This window comes from Martes martes, assembly GCF_963455335.1.
Source record: "Martes martes genome assembly, chromosome: 9".
Classification (NCBI taxonomy): domain Eukaryota; kingdom Metazoa; phylum Chordata; class Mammalia; order Carnivora; family Mustelidae; genus Martes; species Martes martes.
In genome coordinates, this window is record NC_137896.1 from 61015041 (window position 1) to 61034023 (window position 18983).

The following is an 18983-nucleotide window of genomic DNA, read 5'->3' on the forward strand; positions in this document are numbered from 1 at the left end:
TCCCAGGGTCCTGGGATCGAGCCCCACATCAGACTCTGCTCAGCGGGGAGCCTGCTTCCCCCCTCTCTCTGCCAGCCTCTCTGCCTACCTGTGATCTCTCTCTCAAATCCTTAAAAAATAAAAAAATAAAAAAAATAAAATCTAAGTCAATTCAAGAATGAAAGACAATCTTTTCCCTTTCCAAATCTCAGCTAGGAGGAGGGCTGGGCTGCTGAGCGGTGGCGGCCTGAGCAGCATTCCCGAGCTGTGGGCCACTAGGCCTGGGGCTCTCCCTCTCCAACCTGGTTTGCACCTGTTCAACCAGAGGAGAGTTAGGAACCTGCTCCTTCTGAGGGAACTGAGTACCTCCCTCCATAGTCTTCCTGGGCTGGTTTCTCGCTCACCTGCAACTCCCCACCAGGTCCTGCCTCCACCACCCAACGGCAGGAGCTGGCTCTGCTGTTCCTTTCAAGCCCAGAGAAACCAGCTTCCTCCCCAGCAACCCTGAATCTGGAAATACTCCCCAGGGCACACACCTCTCCTCAAAAGAAGGGGCGTGTCCTCTGAACACGTGCTGCTGCAAGTGTGGTGGGTGGACTGGGGTGGTCTGTGTCTGTCACCTAGTTGATTATAATGTGACAAAATAATTTTGAATCTGTTGACTTGAATAATAAAAAAATGAGAGGCAGCAGTTTGTGTATTTTATGAAAGTATCAGAGCCCAACAAATTGGGAATTAAAAAAAAAAACAAAAAACAAAAAAGACATGAAAGTAAGCACTGCCCTGAACCATAGAGTCCTTTTCACTGCAAAAGGCGGGGGGCAGTGTTTGCTGAGGGCCTACTGAGTGCAGACTACTTTATTGTATAGTATCCTTTAATCTGCACAGCCCTAAAAGGTGGATATTACTACCATTTTATAGACGATAATAAAGATACATAATATTGCTATGGTCCCAGCCCACAACAACATCATACCACATTCGGTGACCCAACCACAGGCTGTCTGCCCTGCAGCCCATGCAGACCAGAGCTCCTGGTGGTTTAGCAATAAAGAAGTCTAAGGGCTGTGAACAGTACGTTCAAAGGTAATAGTAATTCCAAGTAATAGGACTTCCAAATAGGAATTCCAGTAGCAATTCCAAAGGCAGGGATAAGAATTGTTCTTACTGTCCCATACCTGTGAGTTTCAGACTGTTCTGTAAACTAACACTCCCCGGCCTTCTCACGCCTCTTGTGCACCATTCTCTGCCCCGCCCCTACCCCTGCCCTTCACCCCCCACACAGAGTCTGTGTTTGGTTTAGCAGACATTCAGCAGGTGTTGGGAACTGAACTGACTTTCTTTTCTTCCTTGCCCACATCACTTCCCTCTCCACTCTGCCATCCTTCCCCTTCCTCTGACCATCCCACTGTTCCCAACTGGCCAGTCTATGAGACTGAAGACTATTTTAGAATTAAAAGTTCTAGATTTCCAGTTGTTCAATAAGAACCCAGGTGGTTTTGAGGCTTTCCCATTCTTCCTTCTCTGAAGGTAAAACATGGCTCTTTATCATCTTGTCTGAAACCTACTCCTTATCCAGATGTGGGTAAGGTGTTCCAGCTTCTCCCCTCCCAGAGGCATTAGAAGACCTTCCTGACAGTGAAACAGATTCTGGAAGCCTGAGTAGGGATTCGTGCAGCCCAGTCCAGCCCCCTACACTGGGCAGAGGCCCCGAGGAGGCCCCCACTGAGGCCCCTCAGACTCCCCCCCACCTGGTTTTGAAGGCTTCTAGCAGCTACCTTCCTATCTGCTCTCAGGATGCTAAGTCCCAGGGACCCACTTCAAAGATACCTGCCCCTTCCCCAGAAACCACATTTGCAGGGTGGTGCCCCGTCTCCCCAGCCTGCCAATCCGCAGTCAGAAACCTGGGTCCAGCCAGGTACACCCTTCCCCATGAAGTCAAACGGGGACACAGTGGTCTCTGCAGCTGCTTACCACACAGGACCGCAGAGGGCTGGAAACTTGTAACCACAGCGAGAGGAGGAAGAGGCCAAAACTAGTGAGAGGCCACCTGCCTCAAACACACCCCCTCTAACGCCAACTGAAGAAATGCTCAGAACAATCTCCAGTTCAGGTTAAAAAAAAAAGTCATTTAGTTAAAAAAAAAAAAAGATGGGGGTGACTACAGATTAGGAGACTCTAGATGGATGGCTAGATAGATAGAGGGGCAGACATGTGATAAAGTAAGTACAGCTTAATTTTGCTGAATGTTTGAGATTTTCATAAAAAAAAAAATACTGTGGGAGAAGAGAGGCACCCAAACTACTAAGCAAATGCACTGTGTAGGATCCCAATTGTAGCAAATGAACTGTAAAATTAAATCATTAGATTTTAACAGCAGGGGTGGGGGGGTCAGGGGCTGATAATAGTATGGTGGTTTTGTTTTTTCAAAAGAGCTCTTATTTGGCCAAAAAAGAAAGGATTATACAATTGATTACATAAAAATAGAAGACTGCAAAAAGGAAAGAAATTTCAACCCACTATCTAAACCATCATCTTATCTCACACCAAATCATCTTGTCTATGACATTCTGACTTACTGAAATCCTCCTTTCTCTTTAGAATTCTTTAGTGTAACAGACTTCTGATCTTAATTAAGAAAAACCACTTTTGGGGCGCCTGGGTGGCTCAGACCAATTAAGTGTCCGCCTTCAGCTCAGGTCATGATCCCAGGGTCCTGGGATCGAGTTCTGCAGCGGGCTCCCCGCTCAGCAGGGAGCCTGCTTCTCCCTCTCCCTCTATTGTTCCCCCTGCTTGTGCTCTTTCACTCTCTCTCTCAAATAAATAAGTAAAATCTTAAAAAAACAAAAACAAAAACCACTTTTTTTTTTTTTAGGATCCTACACTGGCTCCCAAGGGTCACCCCGTCTTTAGGTATGTGCTTACACTCCACTGTAAATAAATCTCTTTGCAACTGAAAGAGAAGGGTTCTTATTAATAAGTACCTACTACAGTATTCAGTGTGGGGAAAAAATAGGTTGGGGTGTAGCTCAAACAAGATCATTCTTGAGTTCATAATCACTGACGCTGGTTAATGGATACATGGGATTCATTGTTCTGCTTTTCTGAGGTTTTGGAAATTTTTCATAATATTCATTTCTTTTTCTTTAACTGCCTGGATGGGTTCTTTGTTTTTACATGAACCAACTCCATTACAGCCAGCCACACTCTGGGGTTCCCCTGCTCCATCCTGACCGAATCTAAGCCGGATGTGTTTGAGAGCAAATGTGCAAACAGTGGCACTTCCCCGCTGGGCAGGTGGTGGGAGCAGCCTCCCCAGAGAAGAGGGGGCAGGGGCCACTCAGCCTGAGCATCTCCTGACTCTTCACTCCCACCAGACCCCACAGAGGACACCCCCCCAGGGAGTCCTGCTCTCTGGCCCCCTGAACTGAAATACATGGCCTGGGAGTGGTTTTTAGCTTCTGTAGGAAACCCTGCAGATACAAGCTGGGCTCAGGGCCTCCCTTTGCAAAATGGGGTTCAACTGGGGTTTAGCTCCCCCCTCAATATGTTCCCTCTCCTCTCCTCAAATATGTAACTGTTGAAGCTTCTGGTCACTGACTGTAAGAGTCCAACAGGCCATGTAGTACAATAAGAATCTCTCTTCTGGGTTGAAAGGGTCAGTGCTACACCGCTCCAAAAAAAGAGGCCCTCAATTCGAGTGATCAAGGAACCGTGAGGAGAGAATCAAAATAGCAGACAATCCAAAAAGTGCTCTATGCATACATAGGTTTGGGAGTCATTTATTTTCCTTCCTTGTGTGTGTGTGTGCCTGTGTGTGCTGAGATAGTGTATCTAGACTTAACAGTGGGAGAAAAATCATTTGCAGAACCAAACTCAAAAGTTGGTGGGAGAGACTCCACTGCTCCCCTGAGTCTACCTCCTTGTGCCAGGCAGTCCCCACAGTGAAGCCGAGCCAGGTGCCTCATGCCCCGCCCCCACATTCACTAGTAGTAGACCTGGTGGCAGGAACTGAGGCTTGCATACAGGCTCTGCCACATACACATTACATGATCTCTTTAGGCCTTGGTGTCCCGATATCTAAAATGGAGACAATAAGTCCTGCTCTCCCCACAAGGCTGTTTACAAGAATTTAAAAAAAAAAAAAAATAGGGAAAGCATTTTATAACCATACAATACCATTTATAAACTGTATCATATCAGTGTTGCCCAATATTGCTTCATAGAATATGGTCAAGGCAAGTTTGAGAAATGTGCTATTTATACTCTAACCTTGGCTTGTACATCATAGACAAGTGAACATATTAAAGGCTCTGAAGGAGCGCCTGGGTGGCTCAGTTTGGGTTGTGATCGCAGGGACCTGGGATTAAGCCCCACACTGGGCTCCCTGCTTTGTGGGGAGTCTGCTTCTCCCTCTCCCTCTGCCCCTTCTTCCGCTCATGCTCTCTCTCTCTCACTCATTCTCTCTCAAATAAGTAACTAAAATCTTTGTTAAAAAAAATAAATAAAGGGGCACCCGGGTGGCTCAATTGTTCAGAGTCTGCCTTCGGCTCAGGTCATGATCCCAGAGTCCTGGGATCGAGCCCCACATCAGGCTCCCTGCTCCACCCGAAGCCTGCTTCTCCCTCTCCCTCTCCCCCTGATTGTATTCCCTCTCACTGTCTCTCTCCCTCTCTGTCAAATAAATATATAAAATCTTTTAAAAAAATAAAATAAAATAAATAAATAAATAAAAATAAAGGCTCTGAAAAGTCCTGCAGTTAAAAAAATAAGTCTGTTTAACACTCTTGAATCTATTAGGTCCAGTTTCTTTACTTTTTGGCCTCCCTAAGTTCTTTCTTCTTGGGATACCAATTAACTATGTAATCTCCTTGAGACCTCTAAAAAGCAGTTTAGGAAATACAGACCCATATGAACTTGAGGAGGTCAAGTTCCTGTGTTGGCCCAGCCTGTTTCTCTGTGCGGCCAACCTTACTCAGATTCCCTTAGATCACCCAGGCCCCAGTGCTCTTTGTATGGGCCCATTTCCTTTCCACACTCAGAAGCCCCACACCACTACAGCACTCCTCACTGGCATGCTCAGACTGATCTCAAAGCCCCAAACTGACTAACTGTCTGTCTCTGTCACTAGCCCCCTCAGCATCCTTCTATCCTTCTCCTCATTGGGCAAACACACTTTGCCCTTCCCAACCCCAGCCTGAGGCCAGCACACATTCTGCTGCTTCCCCAAAATTCCTTTTCCTCTGAGCTCCGCCATCTACCACACAATTGCCCTCTGGTGACCTCGCTGCCTCCCCATCCCTTTTGGCAACTCCTCCCGCTGGGATTTTGTGCTACACATCATTAAGAGGTTTCAGTGCCAGTGGTTAAAAGGATATACTCAGAAGCCTGGATTCGAATCCTGCTTCTCCCACTTATTGACTAGATGATCAAGTTATTTAACTTCTCAGAGCCTCTGTCTTCATTATCTGTAAGTAGGGCAAACAAGAGTGCCTTCTTCATGGGGTTGTTGGGAGGAAATAATGAGTTGACTGAAATGCTTAGTAGGACAGTGCCTGGCACACAGTGAGTGCTGGGTAAGTGTTAGCTGTGACTACTACTATTATTATTATTCCACAGGCTGGGCAGTCTTTAAACATCTTCATATCTGCATTCATTGACTCCCTGCCTCCTTCCACAAGGCTCTAAAGCGGTGGTGCACGAAGAGGGCAGGGGGAGGGCGCTCCAGCCTGAGCTGTGGGCACCAGGAACAGGATTTGAGGCTGGAGACTGGGGCGGGGTATTACCCCTGACTGCCACATCGGGGTGCTTTCCCGCCCCAGAGTAAGAACCCAGCCCAGCCAAACCAGCCCTACTGCCACAGCCACCGAGTGCCAGGGCTAGATGGGTCCCGAGCCCGACCGCAGATGAGGAAACTGAGGCTTAGCCGGCCTCTTTCCCACTGCACCACCCCACCCTGGCACTCTCGCCAACGCAGCCCTGTCTGCTGTGGACAGAGCACTGTTGTCAACTGGACTCGGGGGTTGGGGCAGGAGGTGAGGCCAAGAAGAGAGACAGATAGCCTTCACCTGGAGGAGTTTAGGGACCGGGTGCGGGGTGGAGGGACGGCGTTAGGAGTCCAGCCCTTGCTCTGAGCTGATCCGTGCAGATACCACCATTTCACAGCAGGCGGAGCTGCCCACATGATCCCAAAGGGCAGGGAGCGAGAGCCGTTTCTCTCTCTCTCCCCGAAAGCGCCCAAACCTGCATGTGGTTTTTCTCCTGGGGCATAAGAACCTTCCTCGTTACTCTGGTTGCTCCTAAAACCAGCACTACCGGAAGGGTAATACCGAAGGCGGCCGTCGCGGCCGGGGAGCAGTCGGGCCCGCTTCCTGGAGGAGGCGGCGCGCTTTGCGCGCTGGGCGCGCGGGAGCCAGCCCCCTCCCTCACTCACCGGTGTCCAGCGAGGTGAACGCGGCGCTCGGGCTGGTTCGCCGGTTGCCTCCGCCGCCGGGCACAACGAGCGTCTGCAGCTGCCGGACCAGCTCGGGCATTCGGTCCCAGTGGCCCTCGGCGCGGCAGCGCTCCAGCTCGCTCTCCATCTTCAGGTGGGAGCCGTGCGCGCCCTTCGCAGCCATCTTCGCGCGGGCGCTGTCATGGGAGGCGCGGCCGAGAAGTGGAGACCCGGCCGGGGGCGGCGTCCCGGCTGGGGCGCACACGCGGGCGGGGGCGGCGGGGGTGCGGGAGGCGGCCGGGGCCCAGGCGGCAGCGGGGGCCCTGGCGGCGGCCGGCGGGCGGTGGCAGCAGCAGCAGCACCCAGCGCACCGCCCGGTGCCTCCGGGCTGGGGCTCCGGCTGCGCGGCCCGGACGCGTCCAGGAGCAGCCTCCGCCTCTGCTGCAGCAGCTCCTGGCGCTGCTGCCGCCGCCGCTGCTGCAGCTGCTGCCACAGCCCCCGCCCCGGGCCGGGGCGCCGCCAGCTGCGGACCCGCCCCTGGCCGCTGCTCCACCTCCGCGGGGGCGTGGCGCGGCCTCGACAAGCCCGGCGCGCCGGCGGCCAGCGCGGCCACAGCAGCCAGGCGCGCGACGAGCGCTCGCGGCCGCCCCGCCGCCAGCGCCAGGCCGCCGCCGCCGCCGCCGACTCGGCGCTCACTTTAATACTGCTCGGGGCCCCGGCGCCCGGGGGCGCCTCGCTCCCCGCCCCCTCCCCATCCCATCGGGGCCCTTGGCTTGGGGACACCCTCGCCCCGGCTTTGTGTGGTAGCCTCGTCACCGGCGCTGCCCCCGGCACGTCACAAATCCGGGGAGAGTCCGGCCGGCCCGTCGCCCCCGCCTGCGAGAGTGAGCCTCCCCGGGAGCCGGCCTTGCTGGGACGCGCGGCCCTGCGCGCCACCTCCGCCCCGCTCCGGGTTCCCGGGGATGCTCGCGCTGGAGACGCGGGCGGAGCGCAACAGGCCGTTCGGAGTTCGTCGACTCTCTGGGTGTCTACACTCTGAGAGACTTTTCATTTTCTTTTTTAGCAGCGGAGTTCCTCTTTCCAACCTGATTACCCCGCACGACCTGGCTGGCCTGTCCTCTGCGGACTCCCGTTACCCTGGAGTTCTTAAAGGCGTTAAGCTGTTTTCCAGCTTGGTATTTCTTTCTTAATTCTGCTGTCTGAAGACTGTGATCAAAACTCGCGGCAGGGCTTAGCCTGGCGCCCGTGGGGTACTAAGAAGTTCGAGGGATTACAGGGTGGCCTGAAGGAGAAGGGACTGGTTAGGAGGGGCCCGCCTCCGGGGCTGCTTGCCATACAGTGTGAGGATTAAGGTCATGATGCAAGAAATCACAGCGACACCAAAAAGCTCCCCTGTATGTAAGTGACAGACATATTGCATAGTGCAGACCGAAGACTCCAAAGTGAAAGTCAGGGCAAGCTTTTAAGTATAGTACAGACTCCTAAGAGTTAGGAGTCCACCTTTCCGCTCAAGGTGGAGAGCTTCGCCACTCTCTGACGCATGACCCCGGGAGTAGGCTTGACCACTTTTGGTGTCAGGAGATTCCAGTATTTCGCACTTAAGGACCTCTCTAACTGTGGTAAAGTTTCTGTCCAGCAGAGCCCAGGGTCCTGGCGATTTAGTCATCCCCACGGCTCTTTGCTATCTGGGATTACCTGTTGAAGGCCAATCTTCTGCTCCCCACCCCAAAGCCCTGATGGTTGGATACCCTCCAATCCAGGTTCCAAATGCAGCTCCATTCCTTGCTGGGGCACAGCGTTTCCTGACTTGAGCTGCTGCTCTGAGCACCTGGAGTCTGTTCTGAACTCCCAGGGGCCGGGAAATTGAGGAAAGAAAACAGGGACAGCCCTGGCAGTTGGAATTTAGGGCCAGTTTACTCCATTTACACAAACACCGAGCCTATTTCTGTCACCTCCTCTTAACTGGCATCTGGTTAGCCTTTGGCTGCCCTTTCTGGTCACCAGAACCAGCTTTCTGTTGGAGAGAGCTGTGCATGTCCTTTGGTTGAGGGTATCCTGTGAATACCCTGCCTCAGGTCTGACATGTCCCAGAGTCAGCCCTGGGGCAGGCAGGGGACAGCAGAGTTGAGGAGGGGAAGGCAGCCCTGATAGAAATAAGCAAACCTCCCCTCCTCCCCTTTTTCTCCGTCTTCCTTTGCCAGCCCTGCTCCCAGGTTGCCAGACTCTGGGAAACTAACTGAAGAATTGCCGCTTTTTCCTTTGAATCGTGCACCAAGATTTGTGTGAGTATGGGACATGGGAGAGAGGAACACAATATCATGGTTAGCTCTTCCAATGAGCTGGTCCTCAACAGTGCAGTCACATTCCTGGACCCTTTGTAGTTCTTTTCCAGCAGAGATAAGCCCCCAGCCTGCTAGTGACCAACATTTTTCAGGGGCATAGAGCCTGTAGGAATGAGAGCAAAGAGCAGCCATGATTGTATTAGTAATATTGGCCAAAATACAAGGCATGTGGAAAGTGTGGTGCTAGTTTTTATTTTTTAATAATCTGAAATCTCTCAGATGAGAATTTGGGACAAATTCTGATAAAGATTGTTGTGCTTTGCAGGCTGCAAAATGGCTACCAAAATAACTTGCTGATCAGGAGAAGCTGGGTTGATTGCTTAACAGAGTGACTGATAGTCTTAGTACAGCTAAGACTACCTAACCGTCTTAGCACCTCAGAGAAAGTCTTGGAGTTCACAGGAGGTAAATCGACCTACTAAGAAAGGTGTAACTAATTTTAGGAAGCAATGAAGATGGTAGCGAATGAAGGACCAGCCAAACTGACAAAAGACTACTAGTTCAGATGCTACCCCTCAACAAGGTGGGGAGGCTGTTGTCGCTGGATCACAAGAGAAGCTGGTCTCAATTCTAACGGAAGTTAAGGACTTGGAGAGATCTCTCTCGTGTGCTTATAGGTTGAAGGTTTATGACATTTGGTTAGGCCCAGAATGGGAGGGTACTGAAGAGCTAATCTGAATTCAGAAAATGTCTGTTTATGTTCGAGTTCCCAGGGAAAAGGTTTGGTCAGCAAGGACGTGGGTAGGTCAAATTAATGGCGTGCCCATTTCAGAGAAGTTAGGAATGTTCTGCCTGCAGTGGCCCAAGGATCCTCATAATTGTCTTAGTTATTGGCCAGACAAACTTCTCACAGCTCATTGTCAGGAGTAAAGGATTTTCCTCCATGGGATGTCTTGTCTTGTAAACTGAGTAAACTGAGGCATAGTGGTCTCCCAGGTACTATTGTTGATTTTCCCTAGAGAAGACAAGTATTAACTTTTGATTTAAAGAGACACCAAAGAGGGGCATCTGGCTGGCTTGGTGGGTGGAGTGTGAGACTCTTGATCTTGGGGTTGTGAGTTCAAGCCTCATGTTGAGTGTAAAGATAAGTTAAAAATAAAAAAAAATTTTTTTTAATAAAATGTTTTAAAAAATAAAGAGACGGGGTACCTGGGTGGCTCAGTGGGTTAAGCCTCTTCGGCTCTGGTCATGATCTCAGGGTCTTGGGATCGAGCCCCACATCTGGCTTTCTGCTCGGCAGGGAGCCTGCTTCCCCCTCTCCCTCTGCCTGCCTCTCTGCCTACTTGTGATCTCTCTCTCTCTGTCAAATAAATAAATTAAATTAAAAAATAAAGAGACACCAAAGAAAGTACGACACAGATCTACAACTGTAAAACACATGATCTCTGTAGCCCTTGAAGATAGAAATTATTTGAGTTTGATCCTAGCCCTGGGGTCCTAAATGAATCGATATTCCCGCCCACTGGGTTTTTCAACTGAGAGGATAGGAGTGTCACAAAGACCGGAACAAGGTATGAGATTCATTTCTCTTTATGCCTTTTTGTTATTAGTTTTATCCCTTCTTTTCTCACCTTGTTTTAGAGGCTATTATGCATGTTTGGGTAGAGATTGAACCTTGATGGGTTTAGCTCCAGTAGAATATCATAATTTTTACTGATAAAAGAGCTTTAATCTGCTTGATTTACACACAGAAGTACGGATAAATCATTAACTGAATGAGCCAGGATCTTTTTATGAATAGGGCCGTCCTCTGGGACCAGACCAGAAGGAAGAGACCATCAGGGAAAATATTTAATATGGCAGTTCCATTCACACAGTAAATCCCTTGCTATTAAGTTAATGAGTATGGTGTTCCTTGGTTAAAGGTTTGAGGCTGATGGTTATGGGGGGGAGGGGCCTGGGGAAGGTATGGTGAGGATAAATGTGTGACTGTAGTAGTTTGAAGACTGCAAGGAAAGGGTTGTGTAGTAGTGGTCAGGCTTAAGATTGGTATTTTTGTGTCCATATCAGCAAAACATCTGTAAGGTTGTCCTTTAATGTTCAGAGAAATGTTTCCTTGTGGGTTTAAGAGTAGAGAAAATGAACACCTTCATTGATGTCTCCATTGTTCATTTCTTAGTTTTAGAACTCTTTCAAAATATTCAGCAGGGTTTTGGAGGTCTGGCCATGGGGCTCTTTCCCATTCTAGTTTTTGCTTGCATGTTATCGCTCCTCTATTTCTGGTTCAAGTACATTCACAAAAGGATAAGAGAGCGACCAGGATCACGTCTGCTCCAGGATCAACTCCTGCGTGCTCTCTATAGGTATTAACCTATCCCTGAGGTCTCCATCACACGTCCCCTTCTTTGGCTTGAACAACTGAATCAGAGCAAAGTCTATTTTCCCAGGAAAGACAGAGGATAGCCTCCAAAAGAGCCAGACAACGCTATAGCTTTTCTAAACCCCTTTGGTTCCCTGTGCATTTGAAGGCCTTTTTAGTCACCACTGGGGGTCTTCCCATTCTAACTTTTTCATTGAACTTCTTCCATCTGAGGGTCATACTCACATAGGAGTTACCTGGAATATATGCGGCTGCTCTGGGCTATACGTTCCTCAAATAATTCTAAATTCCTCTGTAATGTTTCTCTCTGGTCTAGGCCCTGCAGAGTCTCTGGCAATGGCTTTCAGCTGAGAATGAAATCAGAGCTTAGAATCCACCATAAGAGGTTTTCTCTGTTCCACTGGAGGTTTACTTTAAGAGGTAAGTGAGCTTTGGGGTACCTGGCTGGCCAGGAAGGAGGGGGAGTTAGAAGGGTAGCAAGAGATGGAAGGGCACAGCATGGGGGAGGAGGATAGTAGGCTTGAGTTGAGGTTTGGGGGGAAAATAAAAGATTTAACTTGTTCCTATTTTTCTTTTGCTTTGGCCAAGCAATCTGTGAAGGAAGTAATTTTGCAATCCAGTTTCTTTTAGGTGCTTCCTTGTGCTCATAAAAAATAATGAAGACCATTGGGTGCTTGGAATTACATTGCCTTTACATTCTAAGCTGCCTCCAAGGTAAATAACTTTGTTCATATTGAAACTTCCTCGTGGTGGCCACTATAATTCTAAATTATCCTAGGTGAAATGATGCTATTTGGAAAGACAAGTGCACAAATTTGGGTGTAGCATAAATACAGGTAAGAAGCAAAAGTCTGGCCCGAGGAAGGCATGGGCTGAGTTTTCTACTGAGACAAAGCCAGGAGAGCCTGGCAATGGTCAGTCAAGACTTGCTTGTGTATCCTGTGGCTCAGGGTCCCCAACCTCACACTAGACCTTCTCCAACTGGGGCTCTGATGAATTTATACTTCCCAGCAGATAGAATATGTAGAGAGATCTTTGCTGAACCTCAAAACAAGTCTGAGGAAAGTTCTCATAAGTGGCCCAAGACAAAATTTGTGCCCGGGCCACGTTAGGGACATACTTATTTGGATCCATATCTGTTCTTGCCCCTGTCACCCTGCCTCTTACAGAGGCATAATAAAAAATGAGCAGGATGGAAATAGACGAGGAGTCATGTTGTTTGTAATAAGGCAGAGATCGACCGAGAAGAAAAGATTTTCCAATATGCTCAGATGATTGAAGGATTCCTGAAAGGGTTTCCCTGTTACTGGAGACAAATAGACCCTGTATTTGGGGAGCTCAGGCCCAAGACAAGACTTAATCTCTCGCTGGCATGTCCTATAAAAGACCCCTGAGGGGCTTGAGGGCCTCGGGGGAGCACCCTTTCTGAGTCAGGGTCTTGACCACAATGGCAAGGAGGTCTCACTGGGGCTCATAGTCGAATGCTGCTTCCTGAAAACAGTGTCAAAACAACTTTGTGAGAGTGCAAAGCTGAGTTTGTTCTGATCGCAGGAAGGGAAAACATGACTGTGCCTAGTCATAGTAGCATCTATATTGGGAGGGCCACATCTGGATATTTATGAAGTGTTGGGTCTATTTTAAGTCCCAATGAGGGGCTTGATTGGGACTTGGCAAGAATCACAATACAATAGGTATTGGTATTGGTTAGATGTAGTCTATTGAAAAGTTGCCAAGTTCTTCAAAAAGGTTGCTTCTTGGGGCGCCTGGGTAGTTCCCTCTGGTTAAGCATCTGCCTTTGACTCAGGTCATCATCCCAGGGTCCTCCTGCTCAGCGTGGAGCCTGCTTCTCCCTCTCCCTCTGCTTCTCCCCCCTGCTTGCTCTCTCCCCTACTCTATCTCAAATAAATAAATAAAATCTTGGAAAAGAAAAGAAACGTTAGGTTACTTCTTCAGGGGCACCTGAAGAACTGGCTCAGTTGGTAGAATGTGCAACTCTTGATCTTGGGGTTATGAGTTCAAGCCCCACATTGGGTGTAGAGATTACTTTAAAAAAAAAAAAAAAGGTTACTTCTTGAAATTTCTGCAAAAAACAATAGCTGTTTACAACTTTTCTCACCCCAGGCAAGCGTTTCCTACACTCGAAAACTCATGTCAATGTCAACAGCAGGCTGAGTGCAGGTGGTTTGGATTCTTCCTGTGTACTGATGCAAAGAAGTATTCTGTGTGATTGTTCCCACATTCCCTCACTTCATCAGATCGCTCTGATTTATACTCGTTGTGATAGTGCTGGGCGTAATTAGACCATCCAGAGGTGGAGACATCCCCTCCCTACTCCTACTCCCCTCTTCTCTCAGACTCTTGTATTTGCTCTTCAGGGGCCCCCAGAGCCCTGTGTTCCCAACAGGAACCCTGAAAACCCTAAATTTGAATATAATGAAAACTTTTCTTCATAGCTAACAGCACTTTCATGGACTCAGATCATCTGGGTGTGGGATACAGAGCCTGCCCTGTTTTCCGTAGTCCCATGGCCCACAGTCCTTCCACTTGGAAATCAGCTTTCACTTATGATGGTGGTTGTTGGCTCATGGCATTTCTGGCCCATGCTGTCTCACATCTTAATGATTAGTACTGTAGACTGGTCAGCCGAACCAGCCCTCCTAGGATGTTGCCATTAAAGCTCTGCGGGCTGTAGCGTCAGTCTTTCCCTTTGATAGCTGCCCAAAAAAGCTGCAGGTAACCATTAGGTGAAGGGAAAGGCCCTTATAAAGGTGAGCTTCAGGGGTGCCTGGGTGGCTCAGTCGGTTAAGCAGCTGCCTTCAACTCAGGTCGTGATCTGGGGTCCTGGGGTCGAGTCCCACATCGGGCTCCCTGCTCAGCAAGGAGCCTGCTTCTCCCTCTCCCTCTGCCTGCCGCTCTGCCTACTTGTGCTCTCTATCTCTCTGTCAAATAAATAAATGAAATCTTAAAAAAATAAAATAAAATAAAATAAAGGCGAGCTTCAAAAACCATGAATTTTTTATGCTTGGCATAGTGGGCACTCGGTGATTATTTATGACATTAATTTTAGAATCCTAGAATATTAAGAAGTTTTCTCAGGCCTGGGAGAGGAGAGCCCTGGGATGTCTTCTAGCCCCACCCCTCCTCCATTGCATGATTGCAGTACTAGCACCTTTTCCCGTGCACTGACTTCCCCCAACCCCTGGGTCCCTTCTGTTCCCTGGGGTCCCAGATGACTCCTGCTTCTCCTCGGTGCCTTCTGCATCTTTTTGCAGGACTGCCACAATGGGTACCCACTGCAGAGTGGGGCCCCATACTTTCTCCTAGCCTTTGCCCATGCTGGTTCTCTACCTGGATACTGCTATCTTGGAGGTGAGAAGTCAGCCCAACCCAGGAGCCCTCAGAGCCTTTCAGCTCATGTTAGCTGGTCTAATTTTAAGTTCCACAACTCCTAAAACCAACCTCAGTGTATGCCCTTCAACAATTATGGCAGTTCTAGGCCTTAAAATGTAGCTTTGCTCTATCTCCTATTCAAATCCTTCTTTAAGTTTTGTTTGTTTGTTTGTTTGTTTAGTAATCTCTGCGCCCAACCCTGGGCTCAAACTCACAACACTGAGATCAGGAGTCATATGCTCCACCGGCTAAGCCAGCCGGGCACCCCCTTACTTTCTTTTCTACCTTTTTTAAAAACATTTTTGTTGTGAAAAATAACACAGTTGAAGGAAAGTAGATAAAACATAATTATTATGAAGCACTTCCATTAACTACCATCTGGAAAAAAGTAGGGTTTTACCAGCATCCCAGAGGGCCCCCAGTATATCCCTTCCCAAATACAACCCAGTTCTTTCTAAATGTAACTGCTGGCTTTTTATGGTAATTATTCTATTGCTTTCTTTGATAGTCACTTTTGTTCTTTTATGGTAATTACTTTCATTGCTTATTCCCAACTTCCCTTTTCCCTCCCTTCGTCTCTCCCTCTTTCTTTCCCTCTCTCTCTCTCTCTCTTTTTTTTTTTTTTGGAAGAGTTTATTTATTTATTTATTTGACATAAACAAATGTCCTCCAAGAGAGGGAGGACAAGCAGGGGCAGATAGAGAGGGAGAAGCAGACTTTCCGCTGAGCAGGAAGCCCGATGCTGGGTTCGATCCCAGGACCCTGGCATCTTGACCTGAGCCTAAGGCCTATGCTTAAGGACTGAACCACCCAGGTGCCCCGTCTCTCTTTCTTTCTTATTGAAGCATAACGACACACAGTGTTATAAAACTTTTGGTGTACAATGTGTTGATTTTACTCCAACGTCTGATAAAGGATATCCGATTTAGAAAAATTCTTTTAATCCTAGTTGGTTAAAAGTTTTATGTTTTTTTTAAATGATGATTGGAGTTGAATTTTATGAATTATTTTTCTATTTATTGAGCAGTCATATCATTTTTCTTCTTCAAATTTACTTATATGAAGAACGATTTTGATTTTCCAGTGTTGAAGCATCCTTGTATTTCTAGAATAAGATCAACTTAGTTGTATCTGTTTCCTGTTGCTTCTGTAACAAATTCCCAAACACATAGTATCTATCTTAAGATACCACACCTTAATTATCTTACCACTCTTGAGGTCAGAAGTCCAAAGTGGGTCTTGAGGGCTAAATCAAGGTATTGGCAGAGCTGTGGTTTTCCTAGAGCTCTAGGGGAGAATATGTTTCCTTGCCTTTCCCTAGTTCTAGAGACTAGTTGCATTTCTTGCCTGGTGGTCCCTTCCTCCATCTTCAGAGCCCGTCACTCCAATCTCTGCTTCCATGGGCACAACTCTCCAACTCTGACCCTCCTGCTTCCCTCTTATGAGGACTCCTATGGAAATTAAGAAAAGCTTCTTCATTGGGCTCATAAAATAATCCAGGATAATCTGCCCATGTCAGAGGCCTTAATTCAGTCACATTTCCGAAGTCCCTTTTGCCATGTCTGATGACATTTTCACAGGTTTTGAGGATTAGGGTGTAAATGTCTTTGGGAGCCGTCATACTGTCCGCCACATTGGTTATAACGTATTTTCCTTTTTGTATGTTGCTTGATACAGTATTTTACTTAGAATTTTTGTATCTGTGTTCGAGAGTGAGATTTCGCTAAATTTTCTCTTCTGAAACTACCTTCACTGGCTTTTGGTATCATAGTTAAGCTATCCATATAAATGAATTGGCATGTATACTATTTGTTTGCTAATCCTCAAAAGTGTTTGTATACAGTAAGCATTATTTTCCCCTGAGCTACTCAAAGTTTTTAAAGTACTGATTCAATCTATTTAAAAATTATAGGACTTAAAGCTTCTGTTTCTTCCTAGATCAATTTTAAATAAGTTGTATTTTTCTAGAACTATATTCATTTCATCTAACTTCTCGTATTTAAAACAAAAATTATTCATAAAATCCTCTTATTATCTTTTTAGTACTTAAAGAATATATAGTGATATCTGCTTTTTTCATTCCTGGCACTGGTTATTTGTACATTCTCTCTCTTTAGCTTTTTTCTCTTTTTAATTTTCTTGATAATTTCCAAGGATTTATCAATTTTATTGGTCTCTTCAAAGACCCAGCCTTTGGTTTTGTTGATCTTTTCTATGGCACATTCTTTTCCATTTCTTTAATGCTGTTATCCTTTTTATTTCATTTATTTTACTATATTTGGGTTTCTTTGGTGCTTTTTTGTTAAGATTTATTTATTTGAGAGAGAGCGCACACAGAGAGGGGAGGAACAGAGGGAGAGGGGAGAGAGGAAGCTAAGCAGACTCCATGCAGAGTGCAGAGCCTGATGTAGGGCTTGATCTCACCACCCTGAGATCACAACCTGAGCTGAAACCAAGAGTCAGATGCTTAACCGATTGTGCCACGCAGATGCCCCTTCCTTTGGACTTCTATAAGAGTCAGAATAGGTTAGGTTATGTTGTAATAATAAACAATCCAGAAAAAAAAAACAAACAACTCAGGCATTTCTACGACATAGTTTATTTCTCAGTCATTCTAACTGTTCTGTCCAGGTTGGCTGGCTTCTTCTCCACATTTTCTCTACCCTGGGGCTTGAGCTGGCAGAACAGCCACTGTCCAGAACACTGACAGTCATCATGGCAGAGGGAAAAGAGACAGTATGGTGAACTAGATGTTAAATCCTTTTTTTTTTTTTTTTTAGATGTTAAATCTTAAAACCTTTGTCTAGATGTGACACATCACAGTCCTGTATGAATTCCATTGACTAGAACAAGAAATAGAGCTAAACCTGATGTTGATGCCCAGAGTTGGGTTAGTGAATCTTTGTGAATAATAATATAGTATCCCATGTCTTCTTTTTCTAACTTTTTGAGATTGACTCTTAGCTCATGCATTTTAGATCTTTCTTACTTTGTAATATGTATACATTTAAGGCTATAAATCTCCCTTTGTAACCTATATCCCATGGGAATTGATACATTAAAATCTTCGTTAACATTCAGTTCAAAATATTTTCTAATTTCCTTTGTGATACTTTATTTGACCTGTGTTATTTAGAAGCATTTCTTAATTTCCAAATAAATGTGGAGTTTTCTAAGTTGTTTTTTTTTCATTGTAATTTCATTATATCAGAGAATATATTTTATGTAATTTTAAGTCTTAGACTTCTTTTTGACCTTGCTTTCGACCACATGATCTTGGGAAGAGGACCTCAAGCCTCAGATGAGACCCCAGCCCTACTCAAAACCTTGATTTCAGCCTTGTGAGACTCTCAGCAGTGAGCCTACTTGGTCCTTACATGGACTTCTGATTTACACAACAGAAAAATAAATGGGTATTGTTTTAAGCTGCTAAGTTTGTAGTAATTTATTACATAGGAATAGAAAATTAAAACAGTGTTTCTTGCTAGTGGATATATCACTCTTTTTTCTTTCTTTCTTTCTTTTTTTTTGTCCAAAGATGTCTTCTCATGTTTGTATGTGAAGATTTTAGCTGGATGTAGAATTTTAGACTAGCGGTTTACTTTTAGCCTTTTAAGATACTGCACTGCTTTCTGGTTTCCACTGTTGCTGTTGAGAAGTCACTTGTCTGTCTAGCTGTTGCTCCTTTGAAAACAATCTTTTTCCTCCTCTGCCTGTCTTTAATCTTGTTTCTTTTCCTTTTGTTTTCTGCAGATTTTTTGAATGTGTCAAGAGTAGATTTCCTATGACTAGCTTTGCTTGGGATTTGTTGTTCTTTGTGATTCTGAACTTAAAGTCTTTCATCAGCCGTGGAAAATTATTTTATCTCTTCAAATATTGTCTCAGCTCATTCTCTCTTCTGGGACTCCAACTAAATAAAAGTAAGATCTTCTCACTGTATTCTCTGTATCTCTTACCCTTGCTTTTGGATTTTCTGTGTTGTCTCTCTTTATTTTAGATCATTGCCTTGGCCATATTTTCTTTTCTTTTCTTTTTAAGATTTATTTATTTTAGAGAGAGAGCACATGAGCAGGGGGAGGGACAGAAGAAGAGGAAGAGATTCCTCAAGCAGACTCTCCACTGAGCACAGAGCAGGACCCTGAGATCATGACCTGAGCTGAAATCAAGAGTGGGACACTCAACCAACTGAACCACCCAGGCGCCCCATCCTCTGCCAGATTTTCTAAATCATTGACTCTCTCTTCTCATGCATCTAAACTGTTGAACCCATCTCTTGAGTTTTTAACATCTCTTACTGTATTTCTCCGTTCTCAAGTTCTATTTGATTCTTTAAATAATCTGCCATTTGATCACAGAGAGAAGTCTTCCTTGACTTCCCACATCCTCGCCACAGGCCTGTTCGCATGCGCCTGTCACCATGTGCTTCCACGGCAACCCGGGCTCTAACCGGACTTACTGTATTCTCTTACCTTCTCTCCTGTAAGTATCTTGAGGATGGTAGATATCATCTACTCTGTAT

General features: G+C 46.5%; 1 protein-coding gene and 1 long non-coding RNA gene across 3 annotated transcripts in view; one reads left to right on the forward strand and one right to left on the reverse strand.

The window, feature by feature from the left end:
• Nucleotides 1-6885, reverse strand: part of TTC7A (tetratricopeptide repeat domain 7A) — a 114171-nt gene extending 107286 nt beyond the window's left edge. For both annotated transcript variants that reach the window (XM_080812715.1, XM_080812714.1), the window contains exon 1: nucleotides 6413-6885. In XM_080812715.1, the coding sequence (XP_080668841.1) occupies nucleotides 6413-6596 (184 nt within the window). In that variant the 5' untranslated portion in view covers nucleotides 6597-6885. The remainder of the gene's footprint in view (nucleotides 1-6412) is intronic.
• Nucleotides 6407-17638, forward strand: LOC308348567. Its single transcript, XR_013967356.1, has 6 exons — nucleotides 6407-6566; nucleotides 7476-7587; nucleotides 8614-8694; nucleotides 11391-11494; nucleotides 11695-11788; nucleotides 17096-17638. It is a non-coding gene; the product is annotated as an uncharacterized lncRNA (long non-coding RNA).
• The last annotated feature ends 1345 nt before the right edge of the window (nucleotides 17639-18983 follow it).